This window comes from Chlorocebus sabaeus, chromosome 21, assembly GCF_047675955.1.
Source record: "Chlorocebus sabaeus isolate Y175 chromosome 21, mChlSab1.0.hap1, whole genome shotgun sequence".
NCBI lineage: Eukaryota > Metazoa > Chordata > Mammalia > Primates > Cercopithecidae > Chlorocebus > Chlorocebus sabaeus.
The window spans coordinates 130,191,899-130,212,966 of record NC_132924.1 but is presented as its reverse complement, the minus strand read 5'-3'; the positions used below and the strand labels follow the sequence as shown (position 1 = coordinate 130,212,966).

The following is a 21,068-nucleotide window of genomic DNA, read 5'->3' as shown; positions in this document are numbered from 1 at the left end:
CGAATACGCTGTGGAATAATATGCAGCCATAAAAAGGAATGAGATCATGCCCTTTGCAAGGACATGGATGGGGCTGGAGGCCATTATCCTCAGCAAACTAATGGAGGAACAGAAAACCAAACACCGCCTGTTCTCACTTGTAAATGAGAGCTGACCAGTGAGAACACATGGACACTGGGAAGGGAACAGCACACACTGGGGCCTGTCAGTGGGGAAGGGAGAGGGAGAGCATCAGGGATCAATAGCTAATGCATGCGGAGCCTAATTCCTCGGTGATGGGTTGACGGGGGCGGCAAACCACCATGGCACATGCTTACCTATGGAACAAACCTGCCCGCCCTGCACGTGGATCCCAGAACTTCAATATAAAATAAATAAATAAATGGCAAGATGATAACACGTACACACTCTTGCCCTGTTGCCCAGATCACTTGGTGACCCAAAGCTCCGTTTTCTGCACTCCAGATTCAGAGTCTGCTTCCTTCTTGGACTGGGCATCCCGAGGAGTTCCCCGTCTTCCTTAGGGTTTGTGTTCAGGAGCCGTCTTGGAGCATGCACATAAATTCAGCTCCTGGAACTTCAAGGCATAAGGAAATGGGAACCACGCAAAAGTCACTGTCAACCCATGACTGCGCTGCCCAACATCACCCCGAGACTGAACTTCCCCTAGAAGTTCAATTTCACAAAGATAGAAAAATTATTTGGGCACAATGCTGCTGTCCAGTCTGAATGCTTTTCTTCCATGAAGCCAAGAGGAGGCGTCTGCAGCTCCTTTGAACGGAGGAAGTCACGTTGCCTCGTTTGGAACTGAAGACAAGGAAATAACGAGCCGTCGATGTGAGCGCCCGGAGACCAGGATGACCACAGGCCCCGACAGCAAAACACCATCACTACAGTAAAAACCTCGGGAGAGCTGTTTCCTCCCTGGCATTTGGGTCGAATAGAAAATATTTCGCTCAGTCCCTGACCACAAACTCCGTCATCTTAGAAAAAATGTCCAGGCACCCAGAGGCTGAACCGCAGCTCAGGATTTGACACCACACGAGCTGCCAGAGGCGACACACTCAGTCAGCCACGCACACTGTGCACACCCACACACCTGCACACACCCATGCATACAACCACACACACCTACACACCCTGTGCACATTCACCTGCACACACGCATGCATACAACCACACACACCTACACCCATGTACGTGGTGCACACCCACACAGCCACGCACACTGTGCACACCCACACATCTGCACAGAGTGCACACCTACACAGCCATGGACACTGCACACACCCACACACCTCCACAGCTGTACACGGTGCACACCCCCACACATCTACACACCCACACACCTGTACACACCCATGCACACCTGCACCACTGCACACACACACACGGTGCACATCCATACACAGCTGCATGCACACACACCCCCACACACATCGCTGTGTGCACACACCCTCAGCAGACATGAGGGATGGCAGACAAGGCTGAAATCACACCTCTCTCTCATCGGTGCATCTGTGGTAGAGCAGTTCTTCCCTTCCTTCCCGCCACACGTCTCAAGAGTTTCCCATTTAACCAAGGACCTTAACACTTTCCTGCCCACAATGGTGTTTCCTCTTTTACATTTGTCAGTTCCAGAAGTAGAGCCAGTGATGAGTGTGTCCCACACCCAAGAAGCCCCGCGCCCCCCTTACTGGACGGGAGGCCCCACGCTTTCCTCACTGGACAGGAGACCCTGCGCCCCCCTCACTGGACGGGAGACCCCGCGGTTTCCTCACTGGATGGGAGACCCTGCGCCCCCCTCACTGGACAGGAGACCCCATGCTTTCCTCACTGGACGGGAGACCATGCACCCCCCACACTGGACAGGAGACCCCGCGCTTTCCTCACTGGACAGGAGACCCCGCGCTTTCCTCACTGGACGGGAGACCATGCACCCCCCTCACTGGACAGGAGGCCCCGCGCTTTCCTCACTGGACGGGAGACCATGCACCCCCCTCACTGGACAGGAGACCCCGCGCTTTCCTCACTGGACGGGAGACCATGCACCCCCCTCACTGGACAGGAGGCCCCGTGCTTTCCTCACTGGGCGGGAGACCCCGTGCATATCCACGTGCTGCCCGTGCGTCGCTCTCCCCAACCTGTCGTCTCACATCTGCATTTTAGTTTCTTCCTTCCCCATTTTCTTCTGTGCCAGCCCCTTGTCCTAAAGCCTGACCTCAGCCTCCTCCTCAGATGTACCCAGTGTAGTCATTGGTCCCAGAAGCAGGGCATGGCCCAGACATGCTCCTATCTTCTCAACCCAGCACAGCACTGGAGTGACAGACACGGATTCCGTCATGCCTAGTGCAGTCCACGCTCATGCATCAGCCTCAGGCCCGCAGCCCACCTCTCCCAAGGCCTCCCGTGCCATTGAAACTGTTCATTTCTGTGGCTCTCCACCGCTCGCCATCTCTCTCCGTATCTCTCCACCTCTCTCCATCTCTCTCCACTTCTCTCCATCTCTACCTCTCTCTGTCTCTCTCCACCTCTCTCCGTCTCTACCTCTCTCCATCTCTCTCCACCTCTCTCTGTCTCTCTCCACCTCTCTCTGTCTCTCTCCATCTGTCTCCATCTCTCTCTGTCTCTCCATCTCTGTCCTCTGCCCTGGTGTACACACACACAATGCCTAGTCCCTAACTTGGGCAGGGCTCAACTCTCACAGTGTGGCTTTGAGCTGGTCTACTTTTGTGAAAAGAGAAGCTGAAGGTGACAGACACAGGAAGGTATGTCGTCCTCACCCCCTTTTGAGAGGTGCTGGGGGAAGCCGCCCCACACGGGTGTGTGCAGCCTCCTGGAGGCCACAGGTGGCTCAGAGACCCCCTTTAAGGTTCCTATCTCCACCCAGGCCTTTGTTTACACCTGAAGAATTACAAATATAAACATAAGCACAAATAGAAATCCAAGCAGCCTCCGCAAAGCTCCACAGCTTCCAGCCCTGGCCAACCCTGACCCCAGCAGCGGGTGTCTGAGAGCCGTGGCGGCTCCTGCAGCCTCCATCCCTCCACCAGCTATGTGGGCACCCTGTGGTTGCCCCAGGACAGCCTGAGAAGGGGCGTTCCCACTCGCTGTCCAGTGTGGATGCAGGGGTGGCAACCAGACAGCCTGACCTGGCCTGAGCCTGGCTGGGCCGTCCCGCCTCAGCTACTTCTCCATGGGATGCAGTTCCACTGGAAGAAGCCGTGGGATCTTTCTCCAGCAGGCCTCAAATTTTATTTTAGTATATGTTCAAAAATGCTTTCTTGCTTAGAATGCCCTGACTCGGCCTCTCAAATGTCCTGTCTTTGCAAACCCAGGAGGCTTTGCGCCCCTCCCGCTCAGACTGCTGGCACTGAGATGCAGTTTAGGCTAAGACGGTCATCTGGTCATCCATTGCTATTGTGTTTTACTCCTTTGAAATAAACTCCTATCATAGAAGTTCTCCAAAGGCTGGGGTTTTCCCCGCCTACCCGGGATCTAGGGTGCGGGTCTAGGTGACACTTGCTCAGCGGATGCTGCTCGGAACATGGCCCCAGGCCTTCGAGGACCCACAGGGCATGGGCGCTGCATCCCGGCGCTGCACACGGCTGACCCTTCACGATAAGGGACAAGATGATCCACAAGCCCCGTCCCCTCAAACGCCAGCTCTGAGGCTCACAGCACCCTCCGGGAAGTGCCCCCTCCTCCTGCCAACCGACGCCCACAGGGCCCAGCAGGCTCTGAGTAAGGTGCTGGGCACACACCAGCCCAGACGCCCGGCAGGGCTGCTTCTCCTTTGAGCCCAACAGTTCAGTAACAATTGTCAAACATGGCCAGTGAGTAGAGCGCGTGTCTCCGCCGCCCGGTTCCCTTCCTGCTGCTCTGTCCGGTGACTGTGCAGTCCTGGAAATAGTTACGATCCAGACCTGGTGGGGTTCCCCCGCCCGTCCCCTCCCCAGTAGCATGGATACTGGGCTTTCCTGTCGGATGCCGCACGTGGCTGTGTGAGAGGCCGGGCAGCTCTGCGGGATTGGCACCCGGCCCTGGGGGTGGAAGTGCTTTCCAGCCTCCACTGCACTGCGGGCTGCGGGACGGCAGTGCTTCTCTATTCTTCCCTTTAAAGATCATTTCTCAGGCTAGATTTCCAGTGTGTCAGAAGATGTAAATAGATAGATGACACTTACATTTCGCTTCCCAAAAAGCCACGCTTAATTTTCGGCATTTCCAAGCCCTCACAAAGCCTCAGGGCACTGGCAGCCCAGCACTGTGGAAGAAATGGCCTGGGTGGCTGTTGATGCATATTTAGCCTGGATCCCCTAAACAGCACCTTCCTTGTGGGAGGGGCAGGAGTCAGCATTTAGACAGAATGTTTGCGGACCTTCCCAGCACAGCCCGACCTGAGCCCGTGCCCCCACAGGGGCAGCTCCCACATGATTTTGAGGAGCAGAAAGGTGCCTTCTGGCAGTGCAGAGGGGAGAGAGACAGGTCGCAGGCACACGCATCTCCCCGGCTCCCACCCTGACGTGGCCGCCACACTCAGTTAACTTCTTTAATAATAGATTCTAACACATCCCCTAAGAGGCCGCGTGGCCACACTACCAAAGGCGCATAGAGTCCCCAGCAGACCATTCCGTCGGCATCAGGGCAGAGGAATACGAAAGGAGAAACTGTCTTTTGTCTCAAAATGAGCATCACATTGTTTTGACTTTCTGATGTCTTGGTTCAAGCTATTTTCCATGTTTCTGTTATGCACTAAACATCCAAAAATGGAAATTATCATTTTTGGTTCGGGGCTACCCTATTCCTTAAATGACCAAGTACTGAAGCCGTTGACAGGGCTTTTCTTCCCAGAGTTGTTAGCTGGGTCACAGCCTGCATGTTGTTACCATCCATGCATTCTTGGCTGTAGCTGGAGTGCTGCTGGCCTGCTTTCGGGTTTTCCATAGCAGTGTTTTGAGGTGGAAACTGAAGAGCAAGCGGAAAGGAGCATTTATCTACCTCACCTGCGGGAGAGGAGGCAGCTACGCTCTCCGGCGCTAAGCCCTGGTCTTTGGAGGAGCGAATGGTCCTGGCATTGTGAACCCATCCCTCACGCCCACTGGATGCTCTTGGCAGGCTGTCCGTGGAGGGAGGGGTGCCCCTCAGGTGTGGCTGCCCGAGCGGCTGTGGACGTGCACGTGCCCTGAGCCAGGAGGGGTGTGGACAAGGGGCGGTTTCTCAGCATGTGGAACGGAGTGGGTCTGGTCTGAGTAACAGGTGGATTTCGAAAGCGATGAAACATCACACTTCTGAGCACAGGAAACGCCCAAGCGTGGCCCTCATTGTGAGTTTTAATGGCCACGTCTGTCTGGTGTCTGCTCCTGCCCCTCACTCCGTCCACCAAGGCGGGCGACCGTGAGGAGGAATCGTGGAGTCGTAGTGTCAGAAGGATGGGGCAGGACGCAGGGAGCCGTTTCCTTCTCGCTGCTTCTGTGGGCAGCTTCTCCCCACATGGGGAAAGATGAGGCTTTCTAGTGCGAGAGAAGTTCCAATGTGTGTTCACGGTTGGATACACCAAAGGTATACTTTCCGTTCTAAGGAAATCTGAGCCTTTTGCCTTTTTTGCTAAACAATTTCTTTCTGCGAAACGGCCATGGAGCTGATGCTGCGTTGGGAAGGGGGGACACAGCTCTCATTTGCAGGGAGCCAACGCTGTGGCAGGAGTCGGGGGAGGACGCCATCTCATTGGCACTTCTCTCCTCTGTCGCCCTGCAGGAGCAGTTTGAGTTCGCGCTGACAGCCGTGGCTGAAGAGGTGAACGCCATCCTCAAGGCCCTTCCCCAGTGAGCGGCAGCCTCGGGGCCTCAGGGGAGCCCCCACCCCACGGATGTCGTCAGAAATCGTGATCTGACTTTAATTGTGTGTCTTCTATTATAACTGCATAGTAATAGGGCCCTTAGCTCTCACGTAGTCAGCGCAGTTTAGCAGTTAAAATGTGTATTTTTGTTTAATCAAACAATAATAAAGAGAGATTTGTGGAAAAATCCAGTTATAGGTGGAGGAGAATCAGTTCATCGATTTTCAGTTGCTTAAAAAAAATACTTTTTCTTAAAGCACCCATTCCCATTCTTAGCTGCAAGTAATGTTGCGTGAACAATGCGGTCGCAGTACGTTCCAGGCAGTTTGCAGGAAGAGTGTGCTTGTCATCTGCCGCTTTCGGGAGGGTGGGTCTGCTGTGCAGGAGGGGCCGGGGAAGCTGGCAGCACTCAGTGAGGCCGCCCAGCGCACAAGACACATTTGGCATTTGTCTTTAAGACAATTTATCATTGGGAGAAGCCGTGGGGTCAGAACTGAACATCGTGCAGTTTCAGGGCAAGCAAGACAATCACAGCACCTCACTGCATCTCCATCAGCACTGCCCTGGGCACCATGGACGGCCCCCGTCAGCCACACCTGTCACCCCAAGCAGAAAGATTCAGGGGCTCCCCGGGGGCAGACACCTGTCCACCCCATGGGTAGTGCCCACTTGAAGCTGGCACTCCCCTGACCTCACCTTTGCACAGTTACAGATGCACCCCCAACATTGAGATGTGTTTTCAATGTTAAAATATTGATTTCTACATTACGAAAGCAGACGCCCCTGTGAACGCTCACCTGTGAGATAACCAGAACCAGGAAGAACCAATCTGGGCATTGAGCAAGCTCTGAGGGTCCCCAAGAGCACATGAACCCTGCCAGGCCCCCGCTGGCTCCTCCAGGCACATCCCGGACCTGCGGGGCCCCAGAGAGGGCCCTGAACATTTCCCTCCTGGGGGAGGAGGAGGTCAGGGCGGCCCAGAGAGGGCTTCGAGGATTTCCCTCCCGGAGAGGAGGAGATCAGGGCCACCTGCACGCACTGCTTAGAGCCTGGAAGGGAACCACGTGTTCTGACATCATGTAAACCTAAGCACACAGAGATATTCGGATTTGACAAAATAACATTTGAGTATCAGATTCGCCCTCACCCCCTACCCCAGAAATAGGACAATTCACTTCATTAAACCCAGGACGATCGCATGGAAGGCGGTGCAGAGGCAGCTGTGTGGGCTGCAGATCTCCTGTGTGGGGTTAAGGATAGAAAACGCATCTCCCTCCAGCCCTTCCCGCAGCTTTCCTCCATCTTAGATAGATTGTACTCTCCAAAGGCCGCACCAGAGGGAACGCGGCCTACTGAGCGGACAGAATGATGCGGAAATATTGCTTATGTCTCTACATGGTATTGTAATGAATATCTGCTTTAATGTAGCTATCATTTCTTTTCCAAAATTACTTCTCTTTATCTGGAATTTAATTAATAGAAATGAATTTATCTGAATATAGGAAGCATATACCTACTTGTAATTTCTAACTCCTTATGTTTGAAGAGAAACCTCCGGTGTGAGATATATAAATATATTTAATTGTGTCATATTAAACTTCTGATTTCACATCCCGGTGGTCTTTATTTGGGGAGGAGAAACGATTGTCTCCCATCCGTCTTTTTGTTTCCTGAACCACTGGACATGTATTTAGATGCTGAAATGAAGTGTGGGCGTTTCCTAGAACTCCAGGTCATGTTGCCACTGTATCTGCAGCATTAGATGTGTACAAAGGGCCAGGGTGCCACTGAGGTTTCATCTTTAAAACAGGATTAAACAGTCTCAGTAAGGAGCCGCAGGTCGCATCCATGCCACACACGCCCTTAGTGCCCCTCCGTGCACTGGCACCACCTGGATGGGGCACCCTGGGGTGGGAGATGCCCCCTTCCTCCCCATTCTCAGTCCTGGAAGCTAACAACGGGCGCTGACCCAGTGAGGCCCACAGTGTTTCTCATCTAGGGCTCCGATTCCGTCTAAGGACTGCCCTTCGGTCCTTGGTGGGAAGGGAGACCTCGTCCCCACCGGCCACGCAGTCACACCCTCCACCTGGCAGGAAAATGCAGCGGGAATATTCAAACTGTGACCAGAGAGGCAGGCACTCCGGGGCGTGGTGCAGCGGCCGACCGTCAGTCCTGCCCTCGCTGTCTCCGCTGGCAACAGTGAGAGACGGAGGACAGCGGAGTCGGCTCATCCCAAAATCAAGTAACGCCTAAGCAGTGCCCTCCAACTAGAGGGGCTTGGTGTTGAAGAATCAAATATTGAATGACACTTGCTAAAGCACAGGAAGAAAGACTTGATTCAGGACCAGGGCAATTGGTACAGGGAGAGCGTGGGGGGATTTTGCAGTGGGGGAGGGAGACTGGGCTCATCTCTGTCCATTTCGCATCGCTATGAAGGAACACCTGAGGCTGGTAATTTATAAAGAAATGAGGGTTTTGGCTCACAGCTCTGCAGGCCGTATAAGAAGCATGACGCCAGTGTCTGCATCTGGGGAGGCCCCGTGTGTGTGCAGTGCAGAGCTCAGATGGAGAGAGAGGAAGCAAGAGATGGCATGGAGGGAGGGCCGGGCTCTTTTTAACAACCAGCTTCCATGGGAACTGCCAGAATAAGAATTTGTCCCCCACCCCAGAGCATTAATCTATTCATGACGGATCCACCCCCATGACCCCAAAACCTCCCGTTAGGCCCCACCTCCAACAGCGGGCATCAGATTTCAACATGAGGTTTGCAGAGTCCCATACTCAAACCCTAGCAGGGCTCAGCTCCAAACACCACACGGGCAGGGAGACTTCACACCCAAGGAGTGGGCTGGGGTCAGTGGATGGAGAGTTACCAAGAGGAAGCCTCAGGGTCAGGGGATTCTGGCTAAAGCCACCTAACAGGGTTCTTGTTGAAGGCAGGCCAGGGTGACCGCCATCACCTGGGGATGGTGGAGGATGAGGGACCCAATCAGATCTTGAGGGTGAAAAAATAGCAAGGTGATCAGAAATCAAGAATCGGGGGGGTGGGGGTTGGGCTCTTGCTAAACTGACTTTGCAGGATTCTTTCTGAAAATGTCACTTTATAAGGATGTACACGGACGGACCTAGAAGAAGGTTCCAAAACCCAACTGACGGTTTCGGAACTAACCTTTACACCTTTGCTCTCTTCTTTCCTTTGAAAAATAGAAGTTCCCTTTCTTATTTGGTTGCCTTTTGTTCAGTAAGGACCGGCAGAGTCACCGCCGGGGCTTGGTGGTAGAGGAGCTCAGCTGGATGGTGTGAGGCATCAGGCCTTCAGTGAGGGGAATTTAGTTTCTACAAAAATAAAAAGAAAAATAGTTGGAACAAACTATGAACTCCGATTCTGAGCCCAGAGGGCAGGCAGTGCAGAAGCTTTCTAGATGCTGGGCTGATGCACCTTCGGCTGGAGGGGAGCAGGCCATTATAAACGACAGAGCTCCCTGGTTTGCAGTTTGGATGCCATGAAAGTTGTCCATATGAGCTGCTGAGGTTTATATCAAGTCATCCAGCTCCAGCTTGCAAGACTTCAGCAAAAAGGCAACAATTCCAAATTTGAAGAATGGAAGAAAATGGGAAATAATAGTTTGGAAAGTCATAGTCAGATGTTGGAGGAAACAAGAATAATTCAGGATCCATTTCAGGTTGCAGGTAGGTAGCAAAACCTCGAAGAGGCCAGAATCTAACAGTGGGTGCACTATAGTTTTCTCCTGAAACGTAATTTTCTTCTCTCAAATCACCTTCATTTCTAACCAAAATAATCAAAGTTAGACAGATTTGTTTGCAAAATAAGTTTAGTCTCATAAACTTGTCTTGATTATTTGTATCACCGCAACAAGAATAGTGACTGACAGGCTTTTTAAAGTTTGCTTTGCTGGGACTTTTGATAAAGAGTCTCAGATAGGACTGGTAAAGACTCTTGAGGCTGCGAAGCCACACCAAGGCCTTGCTTCAGGCTGCATGTGTAGCACCTATAGATTTGGGCAAATTCTCTCTTCTCAAGGTTCCCAAAATATACTGTTTCCTGGGCCTGCCAAGAAGTGACATCCCTTACCACTGGTAATGCTGGAAACGGGGCAGCTTTTCCAGTGGGGTTTTATTGGCCCCATAAAGTCAACCTCAGTTTCTTAAAGTTGTCTAGTCATATCTGAAAATATGATATACCAGTCAAAGCCTTGGCAATATAACCAGTGTTTCTAGTTATGTCTTAGTACAAGAACAACAGACTCTTACCGAACTTATGCAAATAGCTATATTGCCACAAAAATAAGAATACTCAGTTTCTGAATTCTAGATGGATCAGGTAAGTAGAAAAAGTAATTGTTTCAGTTTTTATTCACAAAAGTATACTTTACTGAACTTCTGTAAACTATAGATAGGGTAAAAAAAAATCTTAAATCAATTAAAACAAAAAATTTAAAGAACCACCAATATTTCCAGCAAAAAGTCATTTTAAAATATCCTCATCGGTGTACTTAGTCCCATGTACTTAATTCTGTCCTGCGTGATCTTAGTTAGCAATCTTATGAACTCACTGGTTTCTTCATTAGAGTTCTGGAAACTCTTAGCCCAGTGGCATCTTAAAGTTGTCAGAAACCAGTATTTCAGAGTGCTTGTCAGAGTGTTTTCCATGATTTTTTTGAAGAAGAAGAAGTAATCTTGGACTGTAACTAATGGCAAATGCTTTTAGAGAAGAACTAAAGTAAAAGAATAGCTGTCTATGAATGACAGAGACTTGAAACAATCGTGGTTAAAAATCTGATGAGACTTTCTTTTAATAATGATGCGATTGGCAAGGAAATGTGGTTATTTGTGTAGTATACAACATTTTAATAGAACCGAAATTTCGACTAACACATTCGATTTCTAGAAATCTCATACAATTTTTGGAACACTCATATCAATAACATACCCATAAATATAACTCACAGAAGATTCATTTGGAAATGCTTCCTGTATAATTTAACATATAAAATAAGAATAAGTGTTTAATATTACTCTATTACAAGGTGAGAGACACATCTCTTGACCTTCCAGGGGCCCAACTGGAAAATCCCAAAGTTAATTTGAGGTCAGAAAGACTTAACTTAGAATTTGATTTTGGGAAGTTTGTACAAAATGTCAAAAAGTTTAAAACACTTTATTAAATATGATATTGATTATTTAATCAAAGCGATAAAATATTTAAAGGCAAATACAAAAGGTTACATAGTTGTAAACAAGAACTTAGTTCTTTTAATATTTAGAAGATTTGCTTTTCTTATGTAATCAAAGACCTAATAAAAGACAATATGAAACACAAGAAATTATCTGGATAAAACACAAAATCTTTGTTTCCTAGGTCAATTACTTAAAAAACAAGGAAAACCCTTCATGTCCTCAGACCAATACTCCAAGAAAAATTTGTCACTTTAACAGATAAGACCAAATTCTACTTTTGCATCAATGTACAACTAAAACTAATTTTTCATAAAATCTTATAAGTGAAGTTACCCATTTTCAGTCAGTTTTGACCACACAAGATAAGATTTTCACAACACTTTTACAGCCTCCTTTTTTTCCTTTCACAACTGACATGCATCAAGCAATTAAGCAACTCATTTTTACTATGCATTCCACTGTATAGTTGGATTTATAACTTATGGCCTTAAACATCTAATAGAGACAACACAAACCTGTCCAGCAAAAACAGACAAAATTGTATATCTGTATTATATTTAAGGCTGACAATTTTGAAGATATTTCTATTTTTATTTTTGTCAGTAATTGTAAAACTAGTTTATTTTTAAAGAATTACTCAAGTCACATGAGCTAAAGGGCAATTAAGTTTGTTTCTATTTTCTGAGATAATACTTTATATAGTGCTTATTTTAAGCTAATCAAATAGAGCTCTTCTATATATGTTGACAGCATCATGCAGAGATAGAAAATTATCACATACACATAACATATATATATAGATCCATACTTACATGTGCAGATGGATGCAAGCAGATCTTTTAATTTTTCAAAATTTTAGTTATGAGGCAGTAAAACAGACTAATACATACAAACTCATTGGTTTATCTACACTTAATATTTTATATAAATTTTGTTTCTGATGAAAATGGAACAAGTTGAGGTTACCTACTTAATAAGGGATACAGCTATTTACCAGCATTTGTGGAGAAGGCCTTTAAGATTCTTCACTTGCCCAGTTCCAAAGAGTTTCTTTTTCCTCTTTTCTGCCTCAAGTGGAATTCACCCTTGAGTCCCTTGAGCCCCCAGTGGAGCCCTTTAGACCCCAGTAGGAGTCCAGAGTTCACGTGATGAGTGAGGGGCTGGAGTGGGGAGGGAGAGGAAAGGGCCTGGCAGAGGTGGACAGAGTTAGCAGAGCTCAGAGTCAGCCAGGATGCGAGAAGAGGGATTCCGGGTGACAGAGAAGTCCCCATGGGAGAAGCAGGAGCTGGTAGAAAACAGACAACAGAGAGAAGAGAGGGGCCTCAGAGAGAGCTAGGAGGAAGGTACTTCCAGCCCAGGGAATGAGAAAAAAAAAATCCCCACTCAGGAAAGAGAGCCAGGAGAAGGTACTTCCAGCCCAGAAATTGAGAGAATAATTCTCACTCAGGAAAGACAGCCAGGAGGAAGGTACTTCCAGCCCCACAGTTACCTTTCTAAAGAAGCCTGAGATGCAGCCTCAGAGAGATACTCATACCTGAAGAATCTAAATCTGTACTGACTACCTTCAACAGACATTTGGTTCAAGAGTCCGACTCGCCAATGGACCCCACTCAGTTAGGAGTGAAGACAAAGCTTCAAAGGTGCACCCTTAGGATCCTGGATAAAGGCCCAGGGGTCCCATGATGAATCTATTTCTGTCGGATCGCAACACCATGACTGTTAAAGAAAAAATTATTCAGTGATACCTGTTAAAAGCACAGTAAGGAAGACTTTATTCAGGACCAACACAATAGGTGTAGGGGCCATGACAACGGGGCCTTGCAGTGGGGAAGGGAGGCTGACTCAGCTCCAAACACAGCACAGGAGGTTGGGGATCCATAACCAAAAAGCAAGGTAGGGGTGAGTGGATGGAGCATTACTAAGAGGAAATGTCAGGGTCAGGAGATTCTGGATAAACCCCCTAACAGAGTTCTTGCTGCAGGCAGGCCAGGGTGACTGACACCACCTGGAAGGTGGTAAAGCATGAGGGACCCAATCAGATATTGAGGGTGACCCGATATCAAGGATGGGTGGGGGAACGGTTCTTGCTCAACTGACTTAACATGGTTCTTTGCTAAAACTGAATTTTACAAAGAAGGGCACAGATGGGCCTAGGAGAAGGTCGAAGAGCTTAACTAAATTTGGGCCAACAGAGCAATCAGGCAAGATAAATAAAAGGCAAAAAATCAGTAGCATTCCTATACACTAACAGCACCCAAGCCATGAGCCAAATCAGGAACACAATCCCATTCACAACTGCCACAAAAAAAAATAAAATATCTAGGAATACAGCTAACCAGAGAGGTGAAAGAGCTCTACAATGAGAACTACAAAACACTGCTCAAAGAAATCAGAGAGGACAAAAACAAACGGAAAAACATTCCATGCTCATGGATATGAGAATCAATATCGTTAAAATGGCCATACTGCCCAAGGCAAGTTACAGATTCAGTGCTATTCCTATCAAATTACCAATGATATTCTTCACAGATGTAGAAAAAACTATTCTAAAGTTCATATTGAACCAAAAAAGAGCCCGAACAGCCAAGGCAATTCTAACCAAAAAGAACAAAACTGGAGGAATCACATTGCCAGACTTCAAACTATACTACAAGGCTACAGTAACCAAAACAGCATGGTACTGGTGCAAAAACAGACACATAGTCCCAATGGAACAGAATAGGGAGCCCAGAAATAAAGCCGCACACCAACAACCATCTGATCTTTGACAAAACTGACAAAAACAAGCAACCGAAAATGGACTCCCTAATCAATAAATGGTGCTGGGATAGCAGGCTGGCCATATGCAGAGGATCGAAACATGACCTATTCTTTATACCACATACAAATATCAACTCGAGATGGATTAAAGACCTAAATGTAAAACCTAAAATTGTAAAAACCCTAGAAGATAACCTAGAAAATACTATTTTGAACATAGAAAATGGCAAAGATTTCAAGACAAAAATGCTAAAAGCAATTGCAACAAAGGCAAAAATTGACAAATGGGACCTAATTAAAGAGCTTCTGCACAGCAAAATAAACCATCAACAGAGTAAACAGACAACCTACAGAAGGGGAGAAAATATTTACAAAATATACATCTGGCCGGGCACGGTGGCTCATGCCTGTAATCCCAGCACTTTGGGAGGCTGAGGCGGGCGGATCACGAGGTCAGGAGATCGAGACCATCTTGGCTACAACGGTGAAACCCCATCTCTACTAAAATACAAAAAAAAATAGCTGGGCGTGGCAGTGGGTGCCTGTAGTCCCAGCTACTCGGGAGGCTGAGGCAGGAGAATGGCATGAACCTGGGAGGCAGAGCTTGCAGTGAGCCGAGATCGTGCCTGCATTCATTCCAGCCTGGACAACAGAGCGAGACTCTGTCTCAAAAAAAAAAAAAAAAAAAGCAAAATATACATCTAACAAAGGTCTAATATCCAGAATCTACAAGGCTCTTAAACAAACATACAAGCAAAAAATAAACAACTCCATTAAAAAGTGGGCAAAGTACATGAACAGACGCTTTTCAAAAGGAAACATACATGCGGCCAACAGGCATATGAAAAAATGCTCGATATCACTAATCAGAGAAATGCAAATCAAAACCACAATGAGACACCATCTCACACCCATCAGAACGGTTATTATTAAAAACAAAAAACGACAGATGCTGATGAGGCTGTGGAGAAAAGGGAACACTTACACATTGCTGGTAGGAATGTGAATTAGGTTCAACCATTGTAGAAAGCAATATGGAGATTCCTCAAAGACCTAAAAACAGAACTACCGTTTGACCCAGAAATCCCACTACTGGTAAATACCCAAAAGAATATAAATTGTTCAACCATAAAGACACATGCACACACATGTTCATTACAGAACTATTCACAACAGCAGAGACATGGAATCAACCTAAACGCCCATCGACGGCAGACTGAGTAAAGAAAGTGTGTACATATACACCATGGAATACTGTGCAGCCATAAAAAAGAATGAAGTCATGTCCTCTGCAGGAATAGGGATAGAACTGGAGGCCATTATCTTTAGCAGACTAATACAGAAACAAAAAACCAAATATCACATGTTCTCACTTATAAGTGGAAGCCAAATAATGAGAACACATAGACAGAAAGAGAGGAGCATCAGACACTGGGGCCTACGTGAGGGTGGAGGGTGGGAGGAGAGGCCCAGAGCAAAAACAAAACAACAACAAAACAAAACTGTTGGGTGCTATGCTTAGTACCCAGGTGACAAAATCATCTGTGCACCAAACCCCCGAGTCACGAGTTTGCCTATATAACAAACCTGCACATATATCTCTGATCCTAAAATAAAAGTTAAAATATTCTTAAAAATAAAAATAAATAAAGTCGGACCAAGCAAAGGGTCTTTGTCAGTGTCCACCAACATGCTGGTGTTCCTTTCTTAGGAAGCCCGATTCTCAGTCTCAGTGGATTGACTCCCAGCTGCGTTGCTGTTGGTGCAGTTTCTCAGGCTGTCCTTCCTGAGTGCGAGCCATGTTGGAACCCTGCCTACGCCTCCAGGAAGCTTCTGCTTTCCGTGTGTCGGGAGAGGTTGCTGAGACCCGGCCACTGAACATCTTATGTGAGCATGAGTGACAATATGGAAGCTTCTCAGGATGAATGCATTTCAGAATTTAGGGCTGAGGGCAATAGTGCAGGCTGAAATGCCATGTAAAATATTCCACTCCTGATATGATTATTTAGAAATGCTGGACAGAGTGTACTAAAATAACTTTTAAAATGCGTAGCCAAACTCTAAAGAAAGAGAACTCCTCAAGGTCTTATTCCAAAGAGGGAGATGGAGGTCAGTGTGGGAAGGTGGTCAGGACTGAGCCCCACAAGGGCAGGCGGCCGGGTGCTAAACACGTCCACTCGGCTTCTGCATAAATAGCTTCAGGGAATGTTTAACAACCAACTCCCCCAGACAGTCGACTCCCAGAGATCATGCGATTTACAGATAGACGAGATGCAGCACGTGGCTTACAAACAACAGCACACACGGTGCTCTATTGACAATTTCATGCAGCCCACGGGTTCTCACAGAATGCTGCCTCCGATTTTCATGGAACTCTGGTATCCGTATCCAACCTATGATTGCAACTGGGGAATGAGTGTCGTTCCAACATGAGTGTTGGTTAACATCATTTACCTGAACAGGCAAGAAGAGAAAACAGAATACGTCAGAACTTACTCCACATCACTCATGAGTGACCTCAGCAACTTTGTTTGCCAAATGGGATGATAGTTGTCAAATCCTGAGGGAAGAAGGTCTCTATTTCCTCATGCTGCTCACAATCGAAGGGCTACAGACACCACACACTTAAGTGTAATCAGCATTAGGAATGTCTTCTTCATCACGTATTAAAGTCTAGACAATCAAAGCAAAAGTGATGCCCCGTCTGTTGTGGCTGCCGATTTCTGTGATGTCAACACGTCCTCTGTGAATGATCTTGGTGCGATGGGACAGGCAGCCGTTAGCGTTCCCACCGCACAGGCACAAGAGCTGGAAATAACCAGAGAATAAACAACCACTAGGGACGATGACAAGTGTAAATGAAAAACATTCTGTTTATTATCTGTGTTTTAATATAATTTGTTGGCTAATATAATTAAATTTTAATAATGGCTGTATTTAACAAGCTGCCTACAAGATTCCTATAAACTTAATCTGCCTGCAAGTCGGTCCGAGCCGGTTGCCACACACTCTGTCTCAGGACTCCGTGACAAAGAGCAGAGTTTGGTGGACAGACCCGTCCCACCATACAGGAAAAAAAAAAGTCCTATGTACCACAGGAGGGTGTGGCATCAAGCTTCCCCTCCCCACGTGGCCTAGGAAAGCCAAGACGAAATATCAAGGTTGAAACTGATCCAAGCCCCGTGAAACGCTCGGGTCTGCAAGATAAGTAAAGGCAAAAGCACTCAGTGCCCTTCGGCAACCCCCAGAAGACGCCCCCTGAAGATGAGCTCCTAATAAACAATCACAAAGCCCACAGGGGATGGACTCCCTCAGGGACAGTCGTCCAATGTGGAAAAGGCGATGAAACCGGTTTTACCATGTTAAATGGTATATAAAAAGAATAACTGCATTTTAAAAGAGAACAACTAGACTTGAAAAAGAACCAGATGAAACTTCTAGAAATGAAGCCGAAAAGGAACAATTATTTTAAAATTAGGGGATACGAGTTCGCATGATACAAGCTGACCGTAAAAACTCAATGTCTGGGTAAAAGGGAAGATTGGCTAGAGCGGGAAACCCAGTGAAATGGAAGATAGGGCTGAGAAATCCACTCATAAAACGAAAATATGCAAGAGAGGTTGGGAAACTACAAAGGGCAGGAATGGGTGCCAAAAGAGGAGGGCCGTCCGTGCCGGGGCCGTTTTGGAGTCCCTCTCATGGCACAGACGGGCTCTATGGGCCTCCTGGGCCCCTCTCCATGGTGGGTCCTAGCCAGGGACAGCTCTTATTTCAGAATCCGTCCCCATAGCCAGCTCCAGTTCCAACTGGGCAGAGACTTGTCAGAAATTTCTATTACCCAATGCTTCCTTCCTGGTTGGCGCGTGTGGCCTGGGACGTGCACCCTGTCCGGGTCGAGAGGGCATTGAGATAGTGTCGAGACCCCAGCCACAAGGGGAGCTTTCGTCCACCGACACAGCTCTGCACTTGGATTTCTAGCGTGGCCTTGACTGGGAGGCCACAGACGCAGAGATGCCTGGAGGGGCTTCAGGATTAGAAAATGCAGGCACCAAGGAGGCAATGGGCTAACCAAGGAGTGGGGAAGGCGCGACCGTGTCACCCCACTTTACAGTGTGCAGGCACTGAGCTGCAAACCTTGGCCATGCAGCTTGTGTGTACGCATCACAGGCAAGGCAGGCTGGCACCCAGAGTTCACAGCAGGACAGTCCGCAAGGTGCCAAGATGATGGTCTCCTCCCTCCCACGTGTCACTGGGGCCTGGGGCTTGCGTCAGGGGCTCGTAGCCATTCACTGTTTCAACACAATGGGACTTCTCATCAAGTGATTAGTGATGATTTTTACAAAGTTGTTGCTTAAGACTGATTTTTTTTTAATGTGGTGAGACGTGATCTTACAAAAAGAAAATGAAAGATCTGTGTATTGTAATTCTATGCATAAGAAATGCACCAGGCCAGACACAGTGGCTCACACTTTGGGAGGCTGAGGAGGGAGGACTGCTTGAGCCCAGGACTTCAAAATCAGCTTGGGCAACATGGTAAAACCCCGTCTCTACCAAAAAAAAAAAAGAAAAAAAAGCCAGGCATGGTGGCACACACCTGCAGGCCCAGTTACCGGGTGGCAGGTGGTGCTGAGATGGGAGGATTGCTTGAGCCTGGGAGGGAGTCTGAGGCTGCGGTGAGGCCCTGGCTCAAAACAAAAACACAAAAAAAGAAATGCACCAACTTAATAACGAGACCGTAAATCTGTTTTCCTCGGGGTCTTGGAATGGGGTTTATTGGAATTCCTTGGAAATGCACACGCGTGCACAGAGGCCCACACGCCTTGCGGGTAGATGAAGTCTCGTTAAAGATGCTCACCTCTCGTGACTGTTCTGAGCCCTCAGGTGTGAGGTTCCGGGGCCTACCTCTGACTCCGGCTCCTTTGGGGCCATCCTCACCTCTGCTGTCACTCTTCCAGCCCCATGCCTGCACCACCAGCTCCAGACTACCCGGGAAGGAATCACTTCCCCACACCACACACCTGCTCTCGCGTGGAATCGGTGGCAGTACGGGATTTCCATCCTCCTCTGAAAGCTCGAGGTCACACTCCCCACCTGGGAGCTGCCGCAGCCCGCCGGTGGGTGAGTGGGCTGTCCGGAGTCTGTCTGCCTCTGTGGCCGGGGTCCTGCACACATTGCTTCGGGACAGCTGGGTGTGGTGGCCCCGAGCGCCCGCGGCTGGGTGACTGGGAACAGCATGGGCCTGGGAAGCATCTAAAGTGAAGGTGGCAGGTCAGAGCATTGATCCAGACTCCACGGAGACCAGCATGCCTACCACTGTGTACGTGTGGGGTTTTTCCTGCTGAGACCTGGGACTGAAATGGATGCTGTGAATACATGTCACTGGGCCGTGTAAACTAATAGGACAGCTCCCGGAAGTTTAATTATTTGTCTACAAAATTAACTGAATACTTTTTAAAAACAGACCTGCACGCCCACTGTTTCTCTCCGCTCCCCTCCCCACTGTCTCCGTCTCTGCTGGGCTCCTCCGGCTCCGGCTGCTCAGCACAGGCAGGAAGCCAGCCCAGGGCGCTCCCTGGGGAAGCACCGGCCACGTTAGACGGAGCCTGTGTCTCGTGCGTTAGTAATCAAGAAGAGCACTAATAAAAAAAACCCTCATAATGAGCGGAATAGATATTAATTCAAAGAGTTTATTGGAATAGAAGATGAGGATTTGATTATACCTTTGTTCCTAAACAATGGCTGGGTTTCATGCTGTTCAGGCATTTGTTTAGAAACTGGTCTTAGCCATTTATGTCGCTCCATTTGTTAGACAAACAAGACGGTTTAGGGAATTTGCTTTTTTCAGTTGAGTGCAGTTGGTAAATATCACGGTGGGTTTTCTGGCCATCAGGTCGTTTCTCTGTGGTCACCTCCACAGGACAGTGCTCAGGTGAGCCGGGAGCGTTTGGCCTGCACCACGCAGCCCAGCCCTGGGGGCATCTGTCCTGCAACCCAAGATGTGCACCCTTCAGTCTGGAGGGGACGCGTTCCACACATGAGGGGCCAGGCGAGGTGGAGAAGCTCCCGTGCTCTCTGCGGCTCTCCTGCTGCCACCTCTCTGGGTGCAGAAAGCCTGCTGCTGTGCACACCCCACTAGCGGCCGAGTGGTCTGCAGAGGCAATGCTGGCTCGTGGCCTGGTTGGCGCAGAAGTATGAAGTGGTCTTGGGAGGCCTGCAGCAGTCGGAGGCACCCGGGATGTGGCCATCGTCAACCCCACCACACAGCTCCTGGGGGCACGCAGGGGCTCTGAAGGAAGGCTGGGAATGGCACGGGAGTGACGTCAGGTCTCAGCGTCAAAGGAGGCAGGGAGGAAAGGCCGGCTCTGAGTCTGATTCCACTTCCGCAGCCCAGCTCGCCCTCCCTCTCTCCTTGCTCTGCTTCTTTTCATTGGCACACAATAATTGCACACGTTTCTGGAATACAGGGAGGTGTTTCGATGCCCCTGTATGATGTGGGATAGTCAGATCAGGGCGGTTCACGTGCCCGTCACCTCAAACCTTTGTCAGTTCTTTGTGCTGGGAACATTCAAAAGCCCCTCTTCCGGCTATCTGAAAACATGGAATAAATTGTCGACCAACCACAGCTGCGTGGAGCGCCAGGAACACTGGAGCTTATTCTCCTGTCTGGCTGTAACGCTTACCCCCTTCCCAGTCTCTGGCAGCCACCAGTCCATCATCATCACCTCCAGCTCAGCTTTTCTCGCTCCCACACATGAGTGAGATCCTGAGGTGTTTGTCTTCCTGTGCCTGGCTTATTTCCCCAATTCCTCCAGGCTCATCCACGCAGCTGAAATGACAGGATTCCTTTCTTTTCTGGCTGAATAGTATCCACTGTGCCTGCGCACCACATTTTCCTTATCCGTGCATCCGCTGATGGCCACTGAGGTGGATTCCAAATCTTGGCCGTTGTGAATACTGCTGCAATGAACAGGGACATGTAGATACGTCTTCAATACACACATTTCCTTTCTTTGCGGCGTATGCCCAGCAGGACTGCTGGATCCTAAGGTGGCTCTATGTTTAGTGTTTTCAGGAAACTCCAGCTGCTCTCCATAGCAGGCGTCCTCACTTACAGTCCGACAGTGCACACAGCCCTCTTTTCTCCACCTCCCCACCTTTGTGATCTTCTGCCTTTTTGATGAAAACCATTCTAGCAGGTGTGGGGTGGTAGCTCATTGTGGTTTTAAATATGCATTTCCCTGAGTGATGCTGGGTCTTTTCTTGTATACTTTCT

General features: G+C 48.6%; 1 protein-coding gene across 2 annotated transcripts in view; it reads left to right on the top strand.

The window, feature by feature from the left end:
• The window catches only part of PTPRN2 (protein tyrosine phosphatase receptor type N2), a 985,554-nt gene extending 978,107 nt beyond the window's left edge, over positions 1-7,447 (top strand). For both annotated transcript variants that reach the window (XM_007983635.3, XM_037991107.2), the window contains one exon: positions 5,755-7,447. In XM_007983635.3, coding sequence (XP_007981826.3) covers positions 5,755-5,826 — 72 coding nt within the window. In that variant the 3' untranslated portion in view covers positions 5,827-7,447. The remainder of the gene's footprint in view (positions 1-5,754) is intronic.
• Positions 7,448-21,068: the final 13,621 nt, after the last annotated feature.